This window comes from Bactrocera neohumeralis, chromosome 2, assembly GCF_024586455.1.
Source record: "Bactrocera neohumeralis isolate Rockhampton chromosome 2, APGP_CSIRO_Bneo_wtdbg2-racon-allhic-juicebox.fasta_v2, whole genome shotgun sequence".
NCBI lineage: Eukaryota > Metazoa > Arthropoda > Insecta > Diptera > Tephritidae > Bactrocera > Bactrocera neohumeralis.
In genome coordinates this window covers 39401163-39420672 of record NC_065919.1, presented here as the reverse complement: position 1 = coordinate 39420672, position 19510 = coordinate 39401163, and the positions used below count along the sequence as shown (strand labels likewise).

The 19510-nt window shown below is 37.3% G+C and overlaps 1 protein-coding gene across 1 annotated transcript in view; it reads left to right on the top strand.

The window, feature by feature from the left end:
- Nucleotides 1-19510, top strand: part of LOC126756268 (cGMP-specific 3',5'-cyclic phosphodiesterase) — a 101600-nt gene that overhangs the window by 79060 nt on the left and 3030 nt on the right. Inside the window, exons 3-11 of the mRNA XM_050469214.1 lie at nucleotides 6766-8567; nucleotides 15904-16171; nucleotides 16421-16666; nucleotides 17670-17935; nucleotides 18045-18140; nucleotides 18213-18503; nucleotides 18592-18835; nucleotides 18895-18986; nucleotides 19044-19367. Of these exons, the coding sequence (XP_050325171.1) occupies nucleotides 7749-8567; nucleotides 15904-16171; nucleotides 16421-16666; nucleotides 17670-17935; nucleotides 18045-18140; nucleotides 18213-18503; nucleotides 18592-18835; nucleotides 18895-18986; nucleotides 19044-19367 (2646 nt within the window). The 5' untranslated portion in view covers nucleotides 6766-7748. The remainder of the gene's footprint in view (nucleotides 1-6765; nucleotides 8568-15903; nucleotides 16172-16420; nucleotides 16667-17669; nucleotides 17936-18044; nucleotides 18141-18212; nucleotides 18504-18591; nucleotides 18836-18894; nucleotides 18987-19043; nucleotides 19368-19510) is intronic.

The window sequence follows — 19510 nt, the reverse complement described above, 5'->3', positions numbered from 1 at the left end:
TTTTTATTTCCGGTTAATGGCGTTTTGTGGGTGTGGCATGGGTCCGATTATGCCCATCTACGAACAAGATATCTCAATTTTTACTCAAGTTACAGCTTGCATGGATGAACGGATAGACAGATTTCAACTCGTGTCTCGTTAACCTGATCATTTACTTATATACAACCCCATGTCTACAGTGGCGGATTCAGAGGAGAAATGCGTGAAAATTTCCTTATTAGTAATTTTACTATGAAAAAATATAAAGTAACAGAAATATAATCCAGAAATTAGACATTTTATTTCAGAAACAAAATTAAAGACTGTCTCCATTTTTGAATATAATAAATAATGCTAAGATACCTCTGAAGTTCCAAAGTGTAGCAACGTATGCAGATTAAATTGTTAATAAATCCAATCAGATTCCTAACTGAAAGTGGTAAATTTGAAGCGACGCGGCTTGTTAGAGAACCTGAAATAGATGCTGCATTCAGCTCCATCTGTGATTTGTTCGATTGATACATTCTCCGCGGTTTATCCTCCGAGTTTTCCAAAATATAAAAATTAGTAACTGGAAAAATAAGGAAACAGCGGGAAAATAGTGTACAAATTTCAATTTGTAATTGGGATTTTTTGCTTTTGTGATATTTTATCTCTAGCTCATTCACTCAGCGTGTTTCTTCAGAAATAATCGATCGATCTGACAAAGGCAGAAGATTGAAGACACGATTTTCTAGAGAAGTATTGGATGGATTTCAACTGAGTTTTCTGATTCCCGAAAAAGTATGCACTTTGAATCGAAAGAAATGGAAAATCTTATTGACTGCTTGATAGATAGATTCAAAGGCCTTTCGGATAATGACAACGTCGTGCTTTCGTTTGAGGCTGAAAGGTCAGAAGACATCAAATTACCGACTACTGCATTGGTAACGTTGAAAAACTGCGATGTAAACTATGCCTCATAATTCATAGTGTTCTTCGCATATTCTGCACACTTCCTCTAACGAATGCGAACTCTGAACGCTTACAGAAGTTCTCGAAAGATTCTCAAAACTTGGCCCACATCTCTTGGTTTCGCGAAATTTTTCAACTCATTATACATTGCAGTATGTATTTGATATTCGAAGGTCGATTTGAAAATTTTCCATCATGATATTAAACTGCATAAAGACTATTATATTTGATATCAAAATTTTTATGTTTCAAGTAATTGTTTATTACGGCAAATAACGTTTTCGTTTTTACTCAAAAATACAAATTTACTGTACTGAATAGTTTATAATTAATGCATACTTTAGCCGCGGACGGAGTTCTCTAGTTTTTAATAAAAATCAAATGAACCATGTGGATTCTTTGTTACCAAACTTCAAACTCCATATTATAAAAGCAATGAGAGATACACAGATATTTTCTAATTTTAATTAATCCATGATCAATTTTTATAATATAATAATCAAAAATATTTTTTTCGGGGTTTAGTTGAGTTTGTATCTGTTACAAAGTCGAAAATACTCCTATTTCTAATTTTTAGTTTTGTACCGCAAGAACACTGTCGAATGTCAAGGGAAAGTCCGCTGAGAATTAGCCGAATTCCCGGCATTAATGAATCTGTACACCGTACAAGAATTGTTCGAAAATATAGCCATAAAGTTTACATAATTAATTGAACTGGCTGTTCCAGTTCTTGTTTGAATGGACTCGCAAAAATTTTTAACAATTAATTTTATTATTATTTTTAGCATAATCGTTATAAGAAACTCGCAGCCATAACCAATCGGTAGCAACTACTGGGTCCACTAAGGTGACAAAGTGAATGCAAAGCACTGTGGCATGACGCTGCGCTCCATTAACGCCCACGTCAACGGTTTTAAATGGGTGTTAAAGGGAGTACAGAATGCAAGGCATACGTGACTGAATTATCAATGAGGTGATTTTAGCTTTTAAGGCCGCTTGACACACCATGCTGCACTGGTTGGCCAAGCACACCGAAAGCCCGCTGACTTGGGCGGGTTACCGCGGCGCTGTCATTTGACAAATGCAACTGCAACATCAGCGTTGGTCGCACACTCGTGCCTTGAGAGAAGAAATTATCTACTCGAGTACAACTGAAAATGTGCAAGCGGTTGGAAATTGCTGTGCACACGCCATTCTGAAATTAGCCCTAGCTCATTATTGTCGACAACACTAATGCGTTAGTTTGGCTGCCGCCGCCCTAGGCTTAACCAGCATTTAGCTAATTTGCGGCATTTGACACTCGCGGGTCAACACTTCACAGAGGCGTGCCATAAACGCCCGAGCATGGAAATGCACAAACAGTAAATAATTGGACAAATGTGCGCATGCAATACCCATACAGATACATACATTGTGGGTGAATTATAAGCGCTCATGAGACCTTTGCACCGCTGATATTGAAATGCAAAAAGAGTAAGACCTAGTCAACCTTAAAATATAATTTACTAAATGCATTTAGTTAACATTGTTTAAGCCGCAAAGTCGTGTTTTTCAAAGTATGTTATTTTCCACGACACGAATGATCTTTCTTCTCGTCATAGTTTTAACTCAGCTAATAGAAGTCGGTTTTTAAGCAATGTTGCATACGAATCCAAATATATTTATGAACGTTATGTAATACGACATAAATTTAGAAACTGCTTTATGAGATGTCGTCATCGACTACTCGTGTGTAGTCTTCTCTATGAGTTGAATAACCAGCACTTGCCCGGCAACAAGAGCCTTTAAGGCCTACATTTCCAAAAGTTTTCTTATCCAATCTGTCTTGGATAAGAACATATCTAGCACAGTACACTCCTTGCATATTTTGTCCTCTTTAGCAGATAGGATGTAAATTGCGAGGGTTCCTGATGTTCTGCATGAAATTCAAAAGGTCGGAATCTTAATTCTAGGCATCGCTCACCTGCAACCCTATTAAGAAGATACATGCTTTCATGATCAGACTAAAACAGGTGTCGTCAATTACTTCTACATACTAGATACATTTCTTCCACTCTTTTATAATTGCAATTTATCAGTTGCGTGGTAAAGTTTTTGCCATTTTCATGTGGCGGCCAACAAATTCACTTATTACAGTTATGAACTTACATACATTGGCTACCACTAATTTCATAATTGCAAACGGAAGTGTAGGTGTACTACAAATATTTGTTTGTGCATTTATTCCACAAAATAACAATAAAGTTTTAGCATAGCAGACGCAGAAAAAACATGGCGTGCGGTCTTGTGGCCCTGTGGCTTTATGGTAATATGTAGTTTGCATGAAATTGCCGCATGTATCCACAGCATGCAACCTCAACAGCATTGCTATACTCCAATCTAAGCACCTTTTATCCCCACTCTCTAGGCCATGTCCTGCGTGTGTGCTAACAAATTGCCATCGCATGCCGCAGTGGCATTTACAGCCACTCTCGCTCTGCATAAGGTATACGTTCGGATGGATGTGTGTTGAAAGCGTTTACTTTACGACTGCTCAACAAGCTTGGAATGCAATCGTTTGCATAGCGCACATGCTATTAGATGAAATGCGTTATTTTTCGCACAGGACCACTAGAGACCCAGGACTAACTTTTATAAATATATACATATGTGTGATGAGAGTCTCATATTTTATGGTATCTTCACATACCATATTTATCTTTCTGTTGTTATATTTAGTTACTCTGTGGAGACCAGGATATTAAAACATTATTTGATAATTTTTTTTCCATCAGCATACCGGACCTACACAGATACGAGTAGTATGTCGAACGTTGGCTAGTAATTTTTTACTGTTTTGTCATTTATCTGTTCGCTATTTTTAAATGCTTTTTCTTGACATTTTACATACGCAGGCTACAACAAAGTTCAAAAGATGAATTCGACCCAAGAGAGAAACTACTGTCTAATTAAAGTAAAGTAGCGACCTTCTTCATTGCTACCAAATTTTGTTTTAAAGATTTTAGACTAGCTTTAGTAGTTCAGCAAGCAGATTTTATATTTTAATTTGAAAAATACTTCCTGGTAATAGTAACTCTATGTTTCAAAAATGGGTTAAATCTGGTCAATACTTCCCTGAGTCTCCCTATAGTACTTAAAAAAAGATTTTCGAACTTACGGGTGACTTTATGTTGCATGCTACATAAAAGTCCCATGTCGTGATGGCCATCAGAGCCTTCTTCGATTCTGCTTTTATATCCTTAATTGAGTCAAAACGGTGTCCTCGGAGTGGTCACGTGAATTTGCTGAATAGCCAGAAGTTACACGAAGGTAAATCAGCCGAATACGGTAATTGCCGCACGATATTAGTTGAAAATGTGGCGAAATGACGACGAATAACCAAGGCAGTATGAGATGGTGCATTATCGCACTTCTTTGTTCAACAATTCAGACATAGCAAAAATTGAAGAATTCACTTCTAGAGCCTCACAAAACCACGCGTATCTCAAATGCTAATGAATACTTTCACGTGAAATTTAGCATAGATATCACTAACAGTACTACCAACTTACAGAAAAAAAATTACCGATTCAAAAAAGACGCGAAGTACCAATTAAAAATTCACCTTTTTCTTTTTTGTTTTTATTAGATCACAGCTATACTAAAGTTACATTGAGTATTGCTTTATATATTCAAACGTCGGGCATCTTCACCTCTTTTTCATGCTCGGCGTGATGTTATTGTACGAATGATATATAATCTTTAGGCATCCTATGAGTGTACATATTTTATCTTAAAAACGAAATAAAAATAGTCCAAATTATAAAAAAGATCGAATATATTCAACGTATATCTCCCTGGATAATTGAGAAAAAATTATAAACATTAGGCCGGCTGGTTTTTATACTATTGCAACCAGTTGCTTCAGAGTATTATAGTTTTGTTCACCTAACGGTTGTACGTATCACTTAAAATTAATCAAGATAGATATAGTCTAATATATATATAAATGATCAAGGTGACGAGAAAAGTTGAAATCCGGTTGACTGTCTGTCTGTCCATCAGTCCGTCCGTGCAAGCTGTAACTAAGTAAGCTGTGTAAAGTGAAATGGAGATATCTGAATGAAATTTGGTATGTAGATTTCGGACCATTGTCACGCCCACAAATCGCCATTATCCGAAAAGCTATAAAGTGCCACAACTAAGCCGGTATGGTATGACAAGACTTTATAGGGGTCGGGGTAAAAATTGGACGATGGGAGTGGCACCGCCCAGTTTTAGGTGAAGTCACATATCTCAAGGTCACTTGCGATTGTATTGAAATTGGCGCGGCTTTGTTTTGAATGCGATTTTGCATCAATAAAATGGGGTAAGGTTGTGTGCTGGGGAACGAGGACAAAAGTTTCCGTCTGCCTATGTGTGGCAAAAGTTAAGGTCTATGCGCATTATTACCCCAAGAGCTACTTAAATGAGAGGATGTCAAATCAAATGGGAACAGTTTGATATATTAAGTTTGTTGCATCATATTGCTATTGTTTCTGTAATTATTGTTACGCTTGCGAATTAATAAGTTTGAAAGTTTGTTTAATTTGTTTCGAACATTCGCGCATAAAGCTACTTGTGTATACATGTGCAACGTACATAATTTTAAACCTTTTTTTTTGAAAATTTGGGTTTATGAAGAGGTAAATTTAAACTTTTGAACTGCCTAAATGGCTGTTGTATATTATAGATTTGAAGGTACATATTAAGAATTTACTGTAGTATTCACGTATAAACTAGACAAAAACATTTTTGATGATTATCTTCTGATGCTAGTATAATATTCTATAGTATATAGCGAAGCGAAGACGACAAGGGCTAAGTTCGGGTGCAACCGAACATTTTATACTTTTGCAACTTGCAAGAACCGAAGCCAGGGAAATACTTTGAGGTGTAAAACCAATCATATAAAGTATATCATATAAATCATAATAAGTAAGAGCGTGTTTTAGCTACTCATAACAGTGTATCTTTGTGCCTAAAATAGATAAATTTGAGCGAAATCGTGGCCTAGCCTCAATATAACTAATATCAGGATTTTCGAACATCCGGCTGATTTTACTATGTGGTATTGGGAAAAGTAGATAAAATCTGGTCGATACTACCCCGACTTCCATATACTACATATAATGGTTTTCGTTTTTCTAACAAACCTTATGTGTCTGTCGGTAATGGAGTTATATAAAAAATTACTTGGATTTCGATTCTCCGGTTGACGTTTTCCACCATAAAATATTTCCTTTGATTCTTGTGGGTAAGAGTAGAAGATGTTCGGTTGGAACCGAACTTAGCCTTCCTTACTTGTTTTTATAATGAGATACTTTTCTTCGTATACGCAAATGCTTAAAGGTACTCTTTTCAAGTGTTGAAATTTTGAAAATTCATAATTCCACAATTTTTTCTACTTTGAGTTGACGCAAAAAAATACTTCTTGGACATTTTGTTTCAAGGAACATAAAAACACGTTTTGCATGAAAAAGAATTTTGAAAAATGCTGCTGCGCAGTGCTCGCAAAAAATTAGCCATTTCTAACCATAACAAATTCTTCATATTGATACCTCAAGATATATTTACTTTTACTTTCCAAACAACTAAACACTGGAATATGTGAGGGCTAGTATTGCAGGTTCTCTAAGATAATACATACATATATGGTACATATACTTACTTATTCGTATATAAACGAAAGTATGATTAAACTTTTCAGACATTTAATTAGTTCAAAATGAATTTAAATTTTATAAATTTATAAGGAGTTTACGAATATTTTTGCAATTCATTCAAACTAAAACAGCCAATTATTTTTTACAGCAACCACCAGACAAACTTCAACGTTCGCCACCAGATGTTTCCGAACTTATTTAATTCAGACACATAAATTATAAACGAAAGTGCAGAGAATGAAATGAATCCATTACTCAACAGTGAATCGCAGTAATATAATGAAGCACTCACTGGCGAACTAACTTTCGATTTGAAGCGCAGCTGGATATTCACCTATAGTTTCTTGCATGAACGAAGTTGTACTAATATTAATAAAGTGAGCATTTGACACCATTCAATTTATTAATAAAGAGCAAAAATATTGAAATTATTAGCAGACGAAGGCAGTTTAATAAAGCAATTTGTTGAGTGAAGCAGTAATTTCCAAGTATTAGCAATAAAGACTCACTCGCCTTGCTCAAGTATCGAAAATCAAAATACAATAACCCTGCAGCAACAGCAAGTAAATCAGGAAGCGGCCATCAATTATCTGCTTAGCAGCAGGTGCAAAGGATAACAGTAAACCGACAGGATAACCAGACAATGATTGCCAGCGTACAAAGCACAACAGGTTGCCAGTGAAGCGCCAAAGCGAGAAACGTGGTGGCAATTGGGCTGCACTTTCGGCGTGAGTGTGGAGACGCAATTGGATTATAACTAGAAAATCAGGCCAACGAGACTTCGTTAGGAGCGAATACACACAGCACTAGCAGCATACTTGTGTATGAGGAAGCGGCATTGTAAGTGGGCGTACAATGGAACGTGCCGGAAGCTCTAAGGCGTTGAGCAAAGCAAATTAGGCGCTCAGAAATGTCCAAAACTTCAAGTGCATAAAGCAACCAATAAAAATTTGCCCATTTAGAAGCGTTCGAACCGACAAGATAATCGCCTCCAACAGCAGGCTTATATACAAATCGTCTAACATATCTTAAGGCGGGCTTAAGAGCTGCGCAGGCGTCGGTGACATGTGATGGAACGGCTATTGAACCGGTTGTGTTGCTGTCAATGATTTCCCTACACTAGTTTTATGTATGAGCAACAAACGCGACAACAACAACAGCAAAAACAACTACGCTCCACATATCCAATTCAAGATGACAGACACTTCAGTGACAACGACAACAACATCAGCAACAACAACAACGGATGTTGGCTTTACGTCAGCTGGTAATATAACTGGCTCATTGCCCAAAAGCAAAGTGGATGCTGTCGATGACCCAGCAGTCAGCATAAATAAATCCTTCGCAAATGGCGATGCTCATGTGGCGCAATCGCCTCCGCCACTTATAATAAAAGCCGGCCAACAATCTCAACGCAATAACAACACAGGAACGGGAATTGCGGGCGACGCGGATGGCATGTCAACTAGCTTGACCAGCAATCGTTACTCGTGCGGCTCAATGCAGTCACCCACAACAACTGTGGCAGTTACGCGTGGCCGCATGCCATCCACGGACAATGGCGGCACCTCAACGACCAGCACAAGTAATTCGATTTCCGCTTGCGACATGACGACGTTAGTGCATTCGACCGGCAGTAGCGCGGCCAATACGGCGCTCAACTCACCAATTAACTGCAGCAGTCCGACGTGGAATGCGACTTCCACGGCGGCAACTACATGTAGCAACGGCGGGAAGGTGACACGTCGCGAAGCCACACAGCAAGAGGTGGACGAAGTGGCGCGTTTATTCGAGGAAAAGCCCGAAGCTTTCGAGAAATGGCTGATGGAGCGTGCGCCGCCCGAGGCTTTGGCGCGTTTGCACGAGTTCATCGAGTCACGAAAACCACCGAAGCGGCCATCGGTGACGTCTGATCTCTTTCAGCAGTGGATGGCAGCATCGCCGGTGCAGGTGAGTGTCAGCAAATGAGAGGCGACGCATTAATGTCCTTACGAGTCATGTAATTACATTTGCAACAACATGCTCGAATAACATCCGCGCTTTATGTGCCCTTCCGGTTCCCAATTCTACTTAATATCTTCTTTTCCTCAGCCTTAACTAGCTGTTGCATCGTTTGAAGTGCACTCTTTTCATTAACCGTTAATTATTGTTTAACGGACATGCACCACAGCTCGTCGCATACTCAATAACAGCAGCCGCTTTACTATGTGGCCGATGTACTCGCATTAATTCTCATTAAGAGCATACTTTTCGAAATATACGCAGATAATAAACTATACAAAAAGCGTTTATACAATGCCACGGCACAATAGCCTCATAAAAGTGTGCAACAGCCACGGCAATAACAACAAATTAGTACCTGCCAACATCAGAGAACTCGTTTCAGCTGCGCTCACAGCGCGAAGCATGCCTCACCAGCAGCAGCGGCTTCAAAATGTTACCTCAGTATAAACCGACCGCGTTGCTATGCCGCGCTTCTTAAGCCAGCTGGCGTGTGTTTGAGCGCGCACATCCTTGCATGCCGCAACTTTTATGCGGCTTTTCATAAATATTGCCATAAAGTTGTGTTCGCTGCCAGCTGTTGATATGTAACACTTGTTGTGTTGCCATTTGCTGGCTACATGCGAGCTTTAATGCGGTTGTCGATTGTTGTTCTTTTTCTTGTCTGTTTGTTGCAGTTTGGGCCACTGCATTGTGGCTTCTGTGTTTTATGTACGAGTGCTTTGGTTACAAATTGTACACGTGATCCATAAAGTTTATTCGTAAATTTAATGGTTTGTTTGCGTAATCATTCGCGTCGAGTTACTGAGGGCGTTGAGCGTAGTTTTAACTAAAAACATCTGTTGAGTGATTGTGTGCGAGTATTATAACTGTTGTATGCGAAGGTGACTTCGTAGTTTCCGCTTTTCAGGCAAACAGTATTGCTTGCCTTCGCATTCAGATGGAAAGATTACATTTCAGTTATATGTACATAAAAGCTTACTCACTGACATTGCGGACAATGTTGAAGTATTATTATATTAAGCTTTATTCATAACTAGCTGAGCCGGCGAACTTTATATATATATATATCTTCTTTCCACTCTCGCAACATGCACGGATTTTAATAGTTTTGTTCACATAATGGTTGCTTGTAACATCTAAAACCGAAAGAGAAATATATAGAGTTATATATACAAATATATAAATGATCAGGATGACGAGACGAGTTGAATTCCGTATGATCGCTATAATTTTAGTAAAAACAAGAAAAAACGTTAACTTCGGCTGCACCGAAGCTAATATACCCTTCACAGGTGCATTTCTTTTAGTAACTATGTGTTCAGTTTGCATGGAAGCTATATGCTATAGTAATCCGATCTGAACAATTTTTTCGGATATTATTTTATTACCTTCAACAATAATCCATGTCAAATTTCGTGAAGATACCACGTCAAATGCGAAAGTTTTCCATACAAGATCTTGATTCCGATCGTTCGGTTTGTATGGCACCTATACGCTATAGTTAACCGATTTGATTAATTTCTTTGGAGATTACATTGTTGCCTTTGAAAATAATCTATACCAAATTTCGTGACGTTTGCAAAATTTCAAAACGATATCTTAAAAACTGACGGACTAGTTCGTGGGATACACTTAAAATATCGAAATTCAAAATGCCGACACATCAAAGTACCGACAAAATTTAAATATGCAGCCAAATCAAAATACCGACAAATCAAAATACCGACAAATCAAAACACCGACAAACCAAAATTCCGATGTGAAAAATATTTTATCTTGTCCGCCCTTAGTTCTATCGAAGCACAGAAAGAGAATTCTGCCGACTAAGGGTTATGATCCTGAGCGTGTTCGTGGCCGGAGGCCGAAGGCCGCAGGACCTCGAACGAAGAACGTCACCTTTTCTTAATTCGTCGGTATTGTGATTTGTCGGTGTTTTGATTTGTCGGTATTTTGATTTGCCGGTATTTTGATTTGTCGGTGTTTTGATTTGTCAGTATTATGAGTGTCGGGATTCTAAATTTCGAGATTTTGATTGTCGGCATTACGTTATACACCCCTAGTTCGTATATATACAGGCAGACGGACAGACTGACAGACGGACATGGCTAAATCGACTCAGCTCAACATACTGATCATTTGTATATCACATTGTTAAGGAATTGCTACTTTACAAGACACCCAAACAATTAAAAACACCAACCCAATCTCTTGATGTGAACCCTATCGAACATTTGGGTCATTTTATAGAGAGAAAAATCAGAAGACACCAAATAACCCGCAAAGAATCTTTGATATCTGGTTTAATCGAAGAGTGGGGCAATATCCCAACTTCAGTGACCCAAAAACTGGTAAAGTCCATGCCATCCAGATTGAATGCAATAAAAAAATCCAAAAGCTATCCAATAAAATATTAACAGCCCATCAAAGCTCAAAAATAAAACCGTTGGAACTTTTTCTTTGGAATGTATTACTATTGCATACATACTTTAGTGATGTAATTTTTAGCTATTTAAGCCTTTTTTTTCTCTAATTTGAAAAATTATTAATTTAAGTTTCTGTTTTTTGCTATTGCTTTTAACTAAAATATGAAATAACTGAAAAAAATAAAAAAATGGATATTATTATTAGTTCTGCGGCATTTTTTTCTGAAAACAAAACGGATAAACACAGTGCATACTTATTTTTGTGATGCACTGTATACTTTATAGGGTCTCCGACGCTTCCTTCTGTGTGTTACTTCGTAGCAAACTAAATATACCCTGTTCAGGGTATAATGATATACATTGGGGTTGTGGCATTTGATATTTGTCAGAATTGAAACCCATAAAAAAGGTAGTAGGTATCATGAATTCGGATATTATTGGCTTATTGGTTTCTATTCGAAACATAATTTGTATTGGTTTTGGGTGTCACGGAAACCAATTTTATCGGTTTTGCTTTCAAAAACAAAGCAAGACGATAGTCGCTGACAGATTTGAAATGTAAGTTAAGAAATCAAATTATTTTATTGTTACGAATTAATTTATTTTTATTTCTACTCGTATATACGAAATGTCTTAATTATTGAGTTTTTTAGAAAAATCCGGATATTTAAAGAAACGTAGTATATACCAGGTCTGTCGCAAAAGAAACAGAACTTTTTAAAATATAACTTTTTCTGGTGGCGCCACCTATTGGTGGGTATATGAAATAAACAGTTTGATCTCTTGTTGACATTTCGTTGACTTCATTCATCGCATTTTGATAGATAAATTGGGTCTACGGAAGGTGTGCTCTAAGTTTGTTCCGCACAAATTGACTGAAGAGCAAAAATTGCTACGAATTCAACATTGTAAGGATTTGATTAAGGAGTCGAGAAAGGACATAAACTACAAATATTCGATTGTGACTGGTGATGAAACGTGGTGCTTTCAATATGATCCCGAAACCAAATGTCAAAGTGCCGAATGGAAGCATCCAGACGAGCCATCACCGAAAAAAGTCGTCTTCAGAAGTCAAAAATAAAGACAATGCTGATTTGTTTTTACGATTCCGAGGGTATTGTACACCGAGAGTTCATTCCACCTGGCCAAACGATTAATGCTGTGTTTTACCTTGGTGTTATGAAGCGTCTTTTGTCACGCATTCGTCGTGCTCGACCACACTACCGTGAGCCAGGGTCCTGGCGCCTGTTGCACGATATTGCGCCGTGTCATTGGTCGACGCTTGTCACTGATTTTTAGACAAAAAACTCCATATTAACCATTAATCACTCACCCTTCTCACCTGATCTGGCACCCTGTGATTTTTACCTATTTGCCCATGAAAGGACATTGGTTTCAGGACATTTCAGCTATCCAAAAGGCGACGACCGATATTCTCAAGAGCATTCCGAAAAATGACCTTAAACACTCATTTTAAATGCATGGTTATACCTGAACTTACCTTTTTCTTACTTGGATACTGCCGAATTAACCGAAAAAATAGCGTTGAGAAATGTAATTGCGGAAACTATTTTTTGTATGTAATCCAACAACAATTTTTTTGGACAGTGTAAAGCTTTATGATTTTATGATTTTACGATGCGTCATGACAATTTGTGAGTCCCCTTAGTGTAGCAATACATAAATAAGCTGAGAAAGTCACTAACATGTCTATATGTTTAAAAAAACATGATTGTGGAATACAGAAAATCTAAAAATGAATATACATATGTGCGTGGTTCGTTCCTGACAAATTGCACACACTTTAACTAGCATCCGCAACTAAGACCAAAGTTTCTATGTACTTTTCATTATTTTGTTTCTCAATGGAAGTAAAATTTGCTCGTCTTTAGTAAGCGACTGTAAACATGCTCATAAGCTGCTGCCAAAAATTTGCAACGTCTGGCTCAATATATTTGCCACATCAGCAATTTATGGCATCCTTGGAAAAAATTGTTTTGTTGTAAGAAAAATCGCATAACATACATATGTATATGTATTGTTGAAATATTACCAAAGTTTTTTATTACAATGTCTATGGTAGATGATAGTTTACGGAGGGAACTGTTACTCATACGCATTGGCGTATCACAATGGTTGGCATTTAACACTTTGCACCTTATTGAAACAATATTGCATTACTGCTATAGTTTATCAAAGAAATCGGAAATAATGTAATGAAATGATAAAAATCTATGAAATTTTCGTATATGTAGATGAATCGGAAATGTGTAGATATCTCGCAGAATTTGGAAGTTTCCTTCTTTTAAGATGATGAAGATATGCTATAGTAATCCGATCTGAACAATTTCATCGGAGATTACATTGTTGTCTTAGGAAATAATCTGTACCAATTTTCGTGAATATATCTTGTCAAATGTGAAAGTTTTTCATAAATCTCTTCATAAAAGTACTTGATTCCGATCGTTCAGTTTGTATGGCAAATATATGTTATAGTGGTCTGATATCGGCAGTTCCAACAAATGAGCAGTTTCTGGAAGAGAAAATGACGTTTGCAAAATTTCAAAACGATATCTTAAAAACTGAGGGACTAGTTCGTATATATACATATGGACAGACGGACATGACTAAATCGACTTTATAGGGTCTCCGACGCTTCCTTCTGGGTGTTACAAACTTCGTGACAAACTTAATATACCCTGTTCAGGGTATAAAAACAAAAAAATTATGTTACTTGTGCAGCAACATATAACCAAAATTATGGTCTACCATTTTGTTTAAAATAGATCAAATTGAACTGCCCAAGCCCCACAAAATTCGATATCAATAATGAGTAGGGACACTAAGTACCCTACTCAGAGTTCTAACGGTGAAAATTATATGGTTTAGCGCTAAGTTGGAATGGAATTGGTTTAATCTCATATCTTTAATATAATGAATTCCGATCCTCTGGTTGACGTTTTCCACATTAACTCAGTGCGATACGTGTGATCTTAGTTGAAGATGTTCAATATATGTTAGTCAAGAAAATACCAAATTTGTTAGTAGTAACTCCGAAATTCGGTAGTAAATTTTCATAATTTCGACTAATTGTTGGATCTATATCTTTCCATGATAAATGGCAAACCTTACTGAAAAGAAATGTCAAAAGAGAGGGAGAAAATATGGCATCGTTTGCTGTCACTATCGGTCTACTTTTGTAGCGTTGTATTGAAAAACCCCTTCAATAGACCCCATATACTGAAAATACGTAAGAGAAGTACTGAATAGATTTAATCACTTTCTCCACATACCCTGATTTTGCCACGAAAAAAATCTATAAATGATCAGCATGACGAATTAAGTCGATTTAGCGACGTCCGTCTGTATGTCCGTCCGCCTGTCGGTATATACGCGAAGTAATCTTTCAGTTTTTCTCAAGAAGCTTTTCGTTTGTCAGAACCGCCGATATCGGATCACTATAGCTTTGTGATTTTCTTTAAGAATACATATACTTTGAATGAAAAGCACTGTCCACTCTTTGCTGGGAAAGGGTGTGACTAATCAAGGGTTGACGGCAGGATTTGTTCATACTAGTTATAGCACTTTATAATCTTTCGATTAACGGCATTTTATAAGCGTGCAAATGGTCAATTCGATGGGTCAGCTTGACTAATTTGAAATACTTAACCAAATGAATTCTTCGATATATTTTAGGCGTTACAAAAATCCCTAAGCTGAGCAAGCTGTTATAAATAGTTATATTTTGGAAGAGTACAAAAATTATTTTTTCGTGTCACCATGCAACATTACTCGAATATATAGGGAGTGTTTCGTTTTAACATGGCTTAAGAAGGTAACCCCTCAACTATCTGAGCAGTCGGCAATTACCAAATGTTTTTCGAGTTCAAAAGTCAAAATCTGTAAGAAATAAACACGCACCACCACACTGCCTTAGTCTCTTCCGAATTCTGTATGGTTTCTACATTTCGACGCTCTGTTGACGATTTGGAGCATATTAAGTAGCAAAAAATATTGTTTATGTAAATCGTATTCACTTAATAATAAATATCACATACATATACTATCCAACCTAAACGGCTTAATGTCAGCTAGAAAGTCGGAAATCATTATCATCTGGTGTATTTGGGCTAGAAGCAGTCTGAATTGATTGCGTTAACTTGTGACATTACATAGACAGGTATTTGACCCAGATTAACTATTTACCGGTATAAATCAATCGGAAAAGTATTGAGCCGATTTTATTCATTTCTGATTCAAGAGTACATTATTATGGAAAAATATTTTCCCCCAATTTCAATAATATACTTCACAAATTGACGGATATTTTCGGTAAAACACAGTCATAAACACTTGGACTCATATATTCGGTATTAAGTGACTCGAATTGATTGTGTGCCAAGGAGCATGTGTACCAAGTTTAATCAAGACATCTAAATTTTTACTCAATTTGCAGCCAACCTGATAACCCAATAACTATTTCGATTAACTTTAGGTGATACAAAACACTGCTAGGCGAACAAAACAATTGTACTATGTAGAAACCATATAAAAATTACGTGTCACATTGTTTGTCCGGGTAAACTTCTTAATTATGGGAATAATTTTAGTCAAATTATTGTCTCACATGCATTTTGATTTTACTAAAGAATTGAGAATGCCAATACTTGAGCAACGTCAAACTGTATGCATCATAATCACAAACAAAGTAGTAACATCTTAAATCCAAAAGGGAAAGTGCACAACTATCATCGACACATTTCTTACATTTATACATTGTTCTTAAAACAGCTCACTGAGTTTTCCATTTTCTATTTTCTCATATCTCATTGTTTCATCTCGATTCTTTCCTTTTGCAGAAACCTCAGTCCCGCTCACTGTCCACATCCTCCGGCAATTCTGTATTTGATAGTCGTCGTCACCTGATGGAATTGGATGAAGGTGAACTATTCATGGAGCTGATTCGTGACGTGGCCAATGAATTGGATATTGATGTGCTGTGTCATAAAATCCTCGTCAATGTAGGACTGCTTACCCATGCGGATCGTGGCTCATTGTTCCTAGCCAAGGGGCCACCAAACAATAAATACCTGGTTGCGAAGCTCTTCGATGTGACACAGAAAACAGGTGAGTCCAAATTACAAAAACGAAGTCCGTTGGTATTACGAGACCTTTGAATCAGTATTTGTGTGAACCTAAGAATTCAGCGTTGCATGCAAATGAAGTCCAGCAGCAATGCACACAAAATTAAATCGCTTTATCTCCGCTCTACTTTTCGGTTTTCTTGTTTGCAATGCTGCAATTGACTTTTGCTACTTGGCTATTTTTGCAATTGACTATTGATTCTTGTGTAACGGTTTCATTTGTCATTTGCAGCGCTCAAGGATGCTGTTAAGAAGGCGAAGCTGGAGGAGATACGAATACCTTTCGGTGTGGGCATTGCCGGCATGGTGGCGCAAACAAAAGAGATGATCAACATAAAGGAAGCATACAAGGATGCACGTTTTAATTGTGAGATTGATTTAAAGACTGGCTACAAAACGAATGCAATATTATCGATGCCAATATGCAATTACGAAGGAGACGTCATAGGAGTGGCACAGATTATCAACAAAACCAACGGTAAGTTGCCGAGATTGCACAAAAGCAATATTAGACTTTGAAAAGTTCGGATATGCTACTATTATTATGCCCTTGAAATAAGCTGCTACATTTTGTTTGAGCTTTCGGACATAATGAATTGCTTGGAAAATGTTTTGAATTAAGTTTGAATCAGCTATTTCGTATGGAAATACCATAAACAAATTAATCATTAAAATTTCATTGATCTACTAAGAAAAGGTGTTCCCGATTTAATGGCTATAGGGGTTATAGGTATTGCTCGCATTCGTTTGTGAAAATTTTCCGTCACCCATTTTAGTGAAAAATGATTTCTATTTCGAATCTGAAATAAATTTTTTAAAGATTGTTTTTACACGGAACATACACATTCAGAAATAAAAAAGTTTTTCATTCAAGAAGTTGATTTTGATCCGTCAGTGTGTATGGCAGCTATCGGCTAGAGTGGTCTGATCTGAACAGTTTGTTCGGATTTGTGCCTATGCCTTGGATAATAATATATGCAAAAATTCGTGAAGATATTCACCATACAGTGATTCGTCAGCTATAGCTTGAAATAGAGGAAATGTTAAGAGTTACATCTATAAGTGATAGCAGTGGAAAATATTCCAAATTTAAATCAACATCAAGTCACAAAGAAAAGGTTTTATATTTACCAGCTATGCTAAATTATAAGATGGTGGTGGAAGAGTACTTTACCAAAACGCGTTTCTTATAAGATCGGCTAGGTCAAACTTAGCCAATTCAAATATCATTTAATTTTTAACTATTCACTAAAGACAAGGAAAATTTCACTGCTTAAGGGGTTCCATGGGCTTCCTCGGGCAAAAAAAGTCTTTTTGAAAATTTTTTTCTCATAAAATCATCTAAAGTGAAACTATTACTCGGGTCAACTTGAAAATTTAGGACAATATTCTAGCGGTGTTGTAGAATTTGTAGAATCAATTTTTTGAAACTCCTTAAATTGAGATAATGAATTAGCATTAAATTTTCGACTCTCTTGCAGGTTCCATGGAATTTGACGAGCACGACGTCGAGATTTTCCGACGTTACTTAACCTTTTGCGGCATAGGCATACAAAACGCACAACTATTTGAAATGTCCGTCCAGGAATATCGACGCAACCAAATACTCTTAAGTTTGGCGCGAAATATATTTGAGGAGCAAAATAACTTGGAATGCTTAGTGACAAAAATTATGACAGAAGCACGAGAGCTGCTGAAATGCGAGAGATGCGCTGTGTTTTTGCTGGACTTGGACTGTTGTGAGGCGGTAGGTAGGAATGGTGACATGTAAACCAAACCATATACCATATATGTATATAATTAATGCATTTGAAAAAGAAGGCAACAAATTAAATCTTTTTTCTACTTTTTGGCAGAGTCATTTGGAGAAAATTATTGAGAAACCTAGTCAACTACAAACTCGTCTTAACCGCGCCATCAAGGACGTGGACGATAATGAAAGAGATGACAAAGTAAGTATTAAACTTATTACAATACTTTTCTACTTTTCTCCAATACTTAGCTCGTCTTCCACTATTCCATAGCAAATGTCCCGCACGCGCTTTACAGTTCTCTTTGAGCTGGGCGCCTCCAACCAGTCGGCCAATATTTCCCGCCCCTCTGTCAATGATCTGTGCAACTCCACTCTGGCGCAGATTGCGCAATTTGTTGCAACCACCGGGCAGACCGTGAATATCAGTGATGTCCATGAGTGGGTGCGTGAGCATAATCAAATACGAACAGAGAATGAGATTGACGCGACAAAGGCGATCTTGTGCATGCCGATCGCGAATGCGCAGAAGACGGTGATTGGTGTGGCGCAGTTGATTAATAAGGTACTTTAACGGTACTTTTGAAAGTTTTATGCAATTGAAAATAGACATGGTATAATATTAATTTGTGTCCTTCTCAATTCTGATCCAGAGCACGGGTTTGCCCTTCACCGACTCAGATGTTTCCATATTTGAGGCGTTTGCCATTTTTTGTGGTCTGGGCATACACAATACGCAAATGTACGAGAACGCTTGCAAATTAATGGCGAAGCAGAAGGTAGCTTTAGAATGTTTGTCTTATCATGCGACCGCTAGCGCGGAGCAAACACAGAAGCTGGTCAACGACCAAATTGAATCGGCCGAAAAATATGATTTATATAGTTTCAAGTTTATTGGTGAGTTTTTACATTTGTAGAAATTTTTGATACCTCTTACAACGTTTAACTTTTGGCAGACTTTAATCTCTGTGATGATGACACTTGTCGTGCCGTCTTGTGCATGTTTCTGCAATGTAATCTAGTCTCAAAGTTCCAAATACCCTATGAAGTAAGTCTTCATAGCTTCAGGATACTAGAACACTACTGATATGTCTTCTCTTTGTAGGTTCTTTGCCGTTGGGTGCTGAGTGTGCGCAAGAATTACCGTCCCGTGAAGTATCACAATTGGCGTCACGCCCTCAATGTGGCCCAAACAATGTTCGCAATGCTAAAGACTGGTAAAATGGAACGTTTTATGACTGATTTAGAGATATTGGGTCTTTTGGTAGCCTGCTTATGTCATGATTTGGATCATCGTGGTACAAATAATGCATTCCAAACCAAAACAGAGTCACCACTGGCTATACTATACACGACTAGCACAATGGAGCATCATCACTTTGACCAGTGCGTAATGATTTTGAATTCGGAGGGAAATAATATATTTCAGGTGGGATTTCAAACAGTTATCTCATATCTTCTCATATATTCCAGATTGAAAAAATATGGGCTGAAAACATTAAATGTTTCGTATGAAACTTTTTGATCAAATGATTTTTAACTCTATTCATTCCAATCGTAATAATAGTCTAA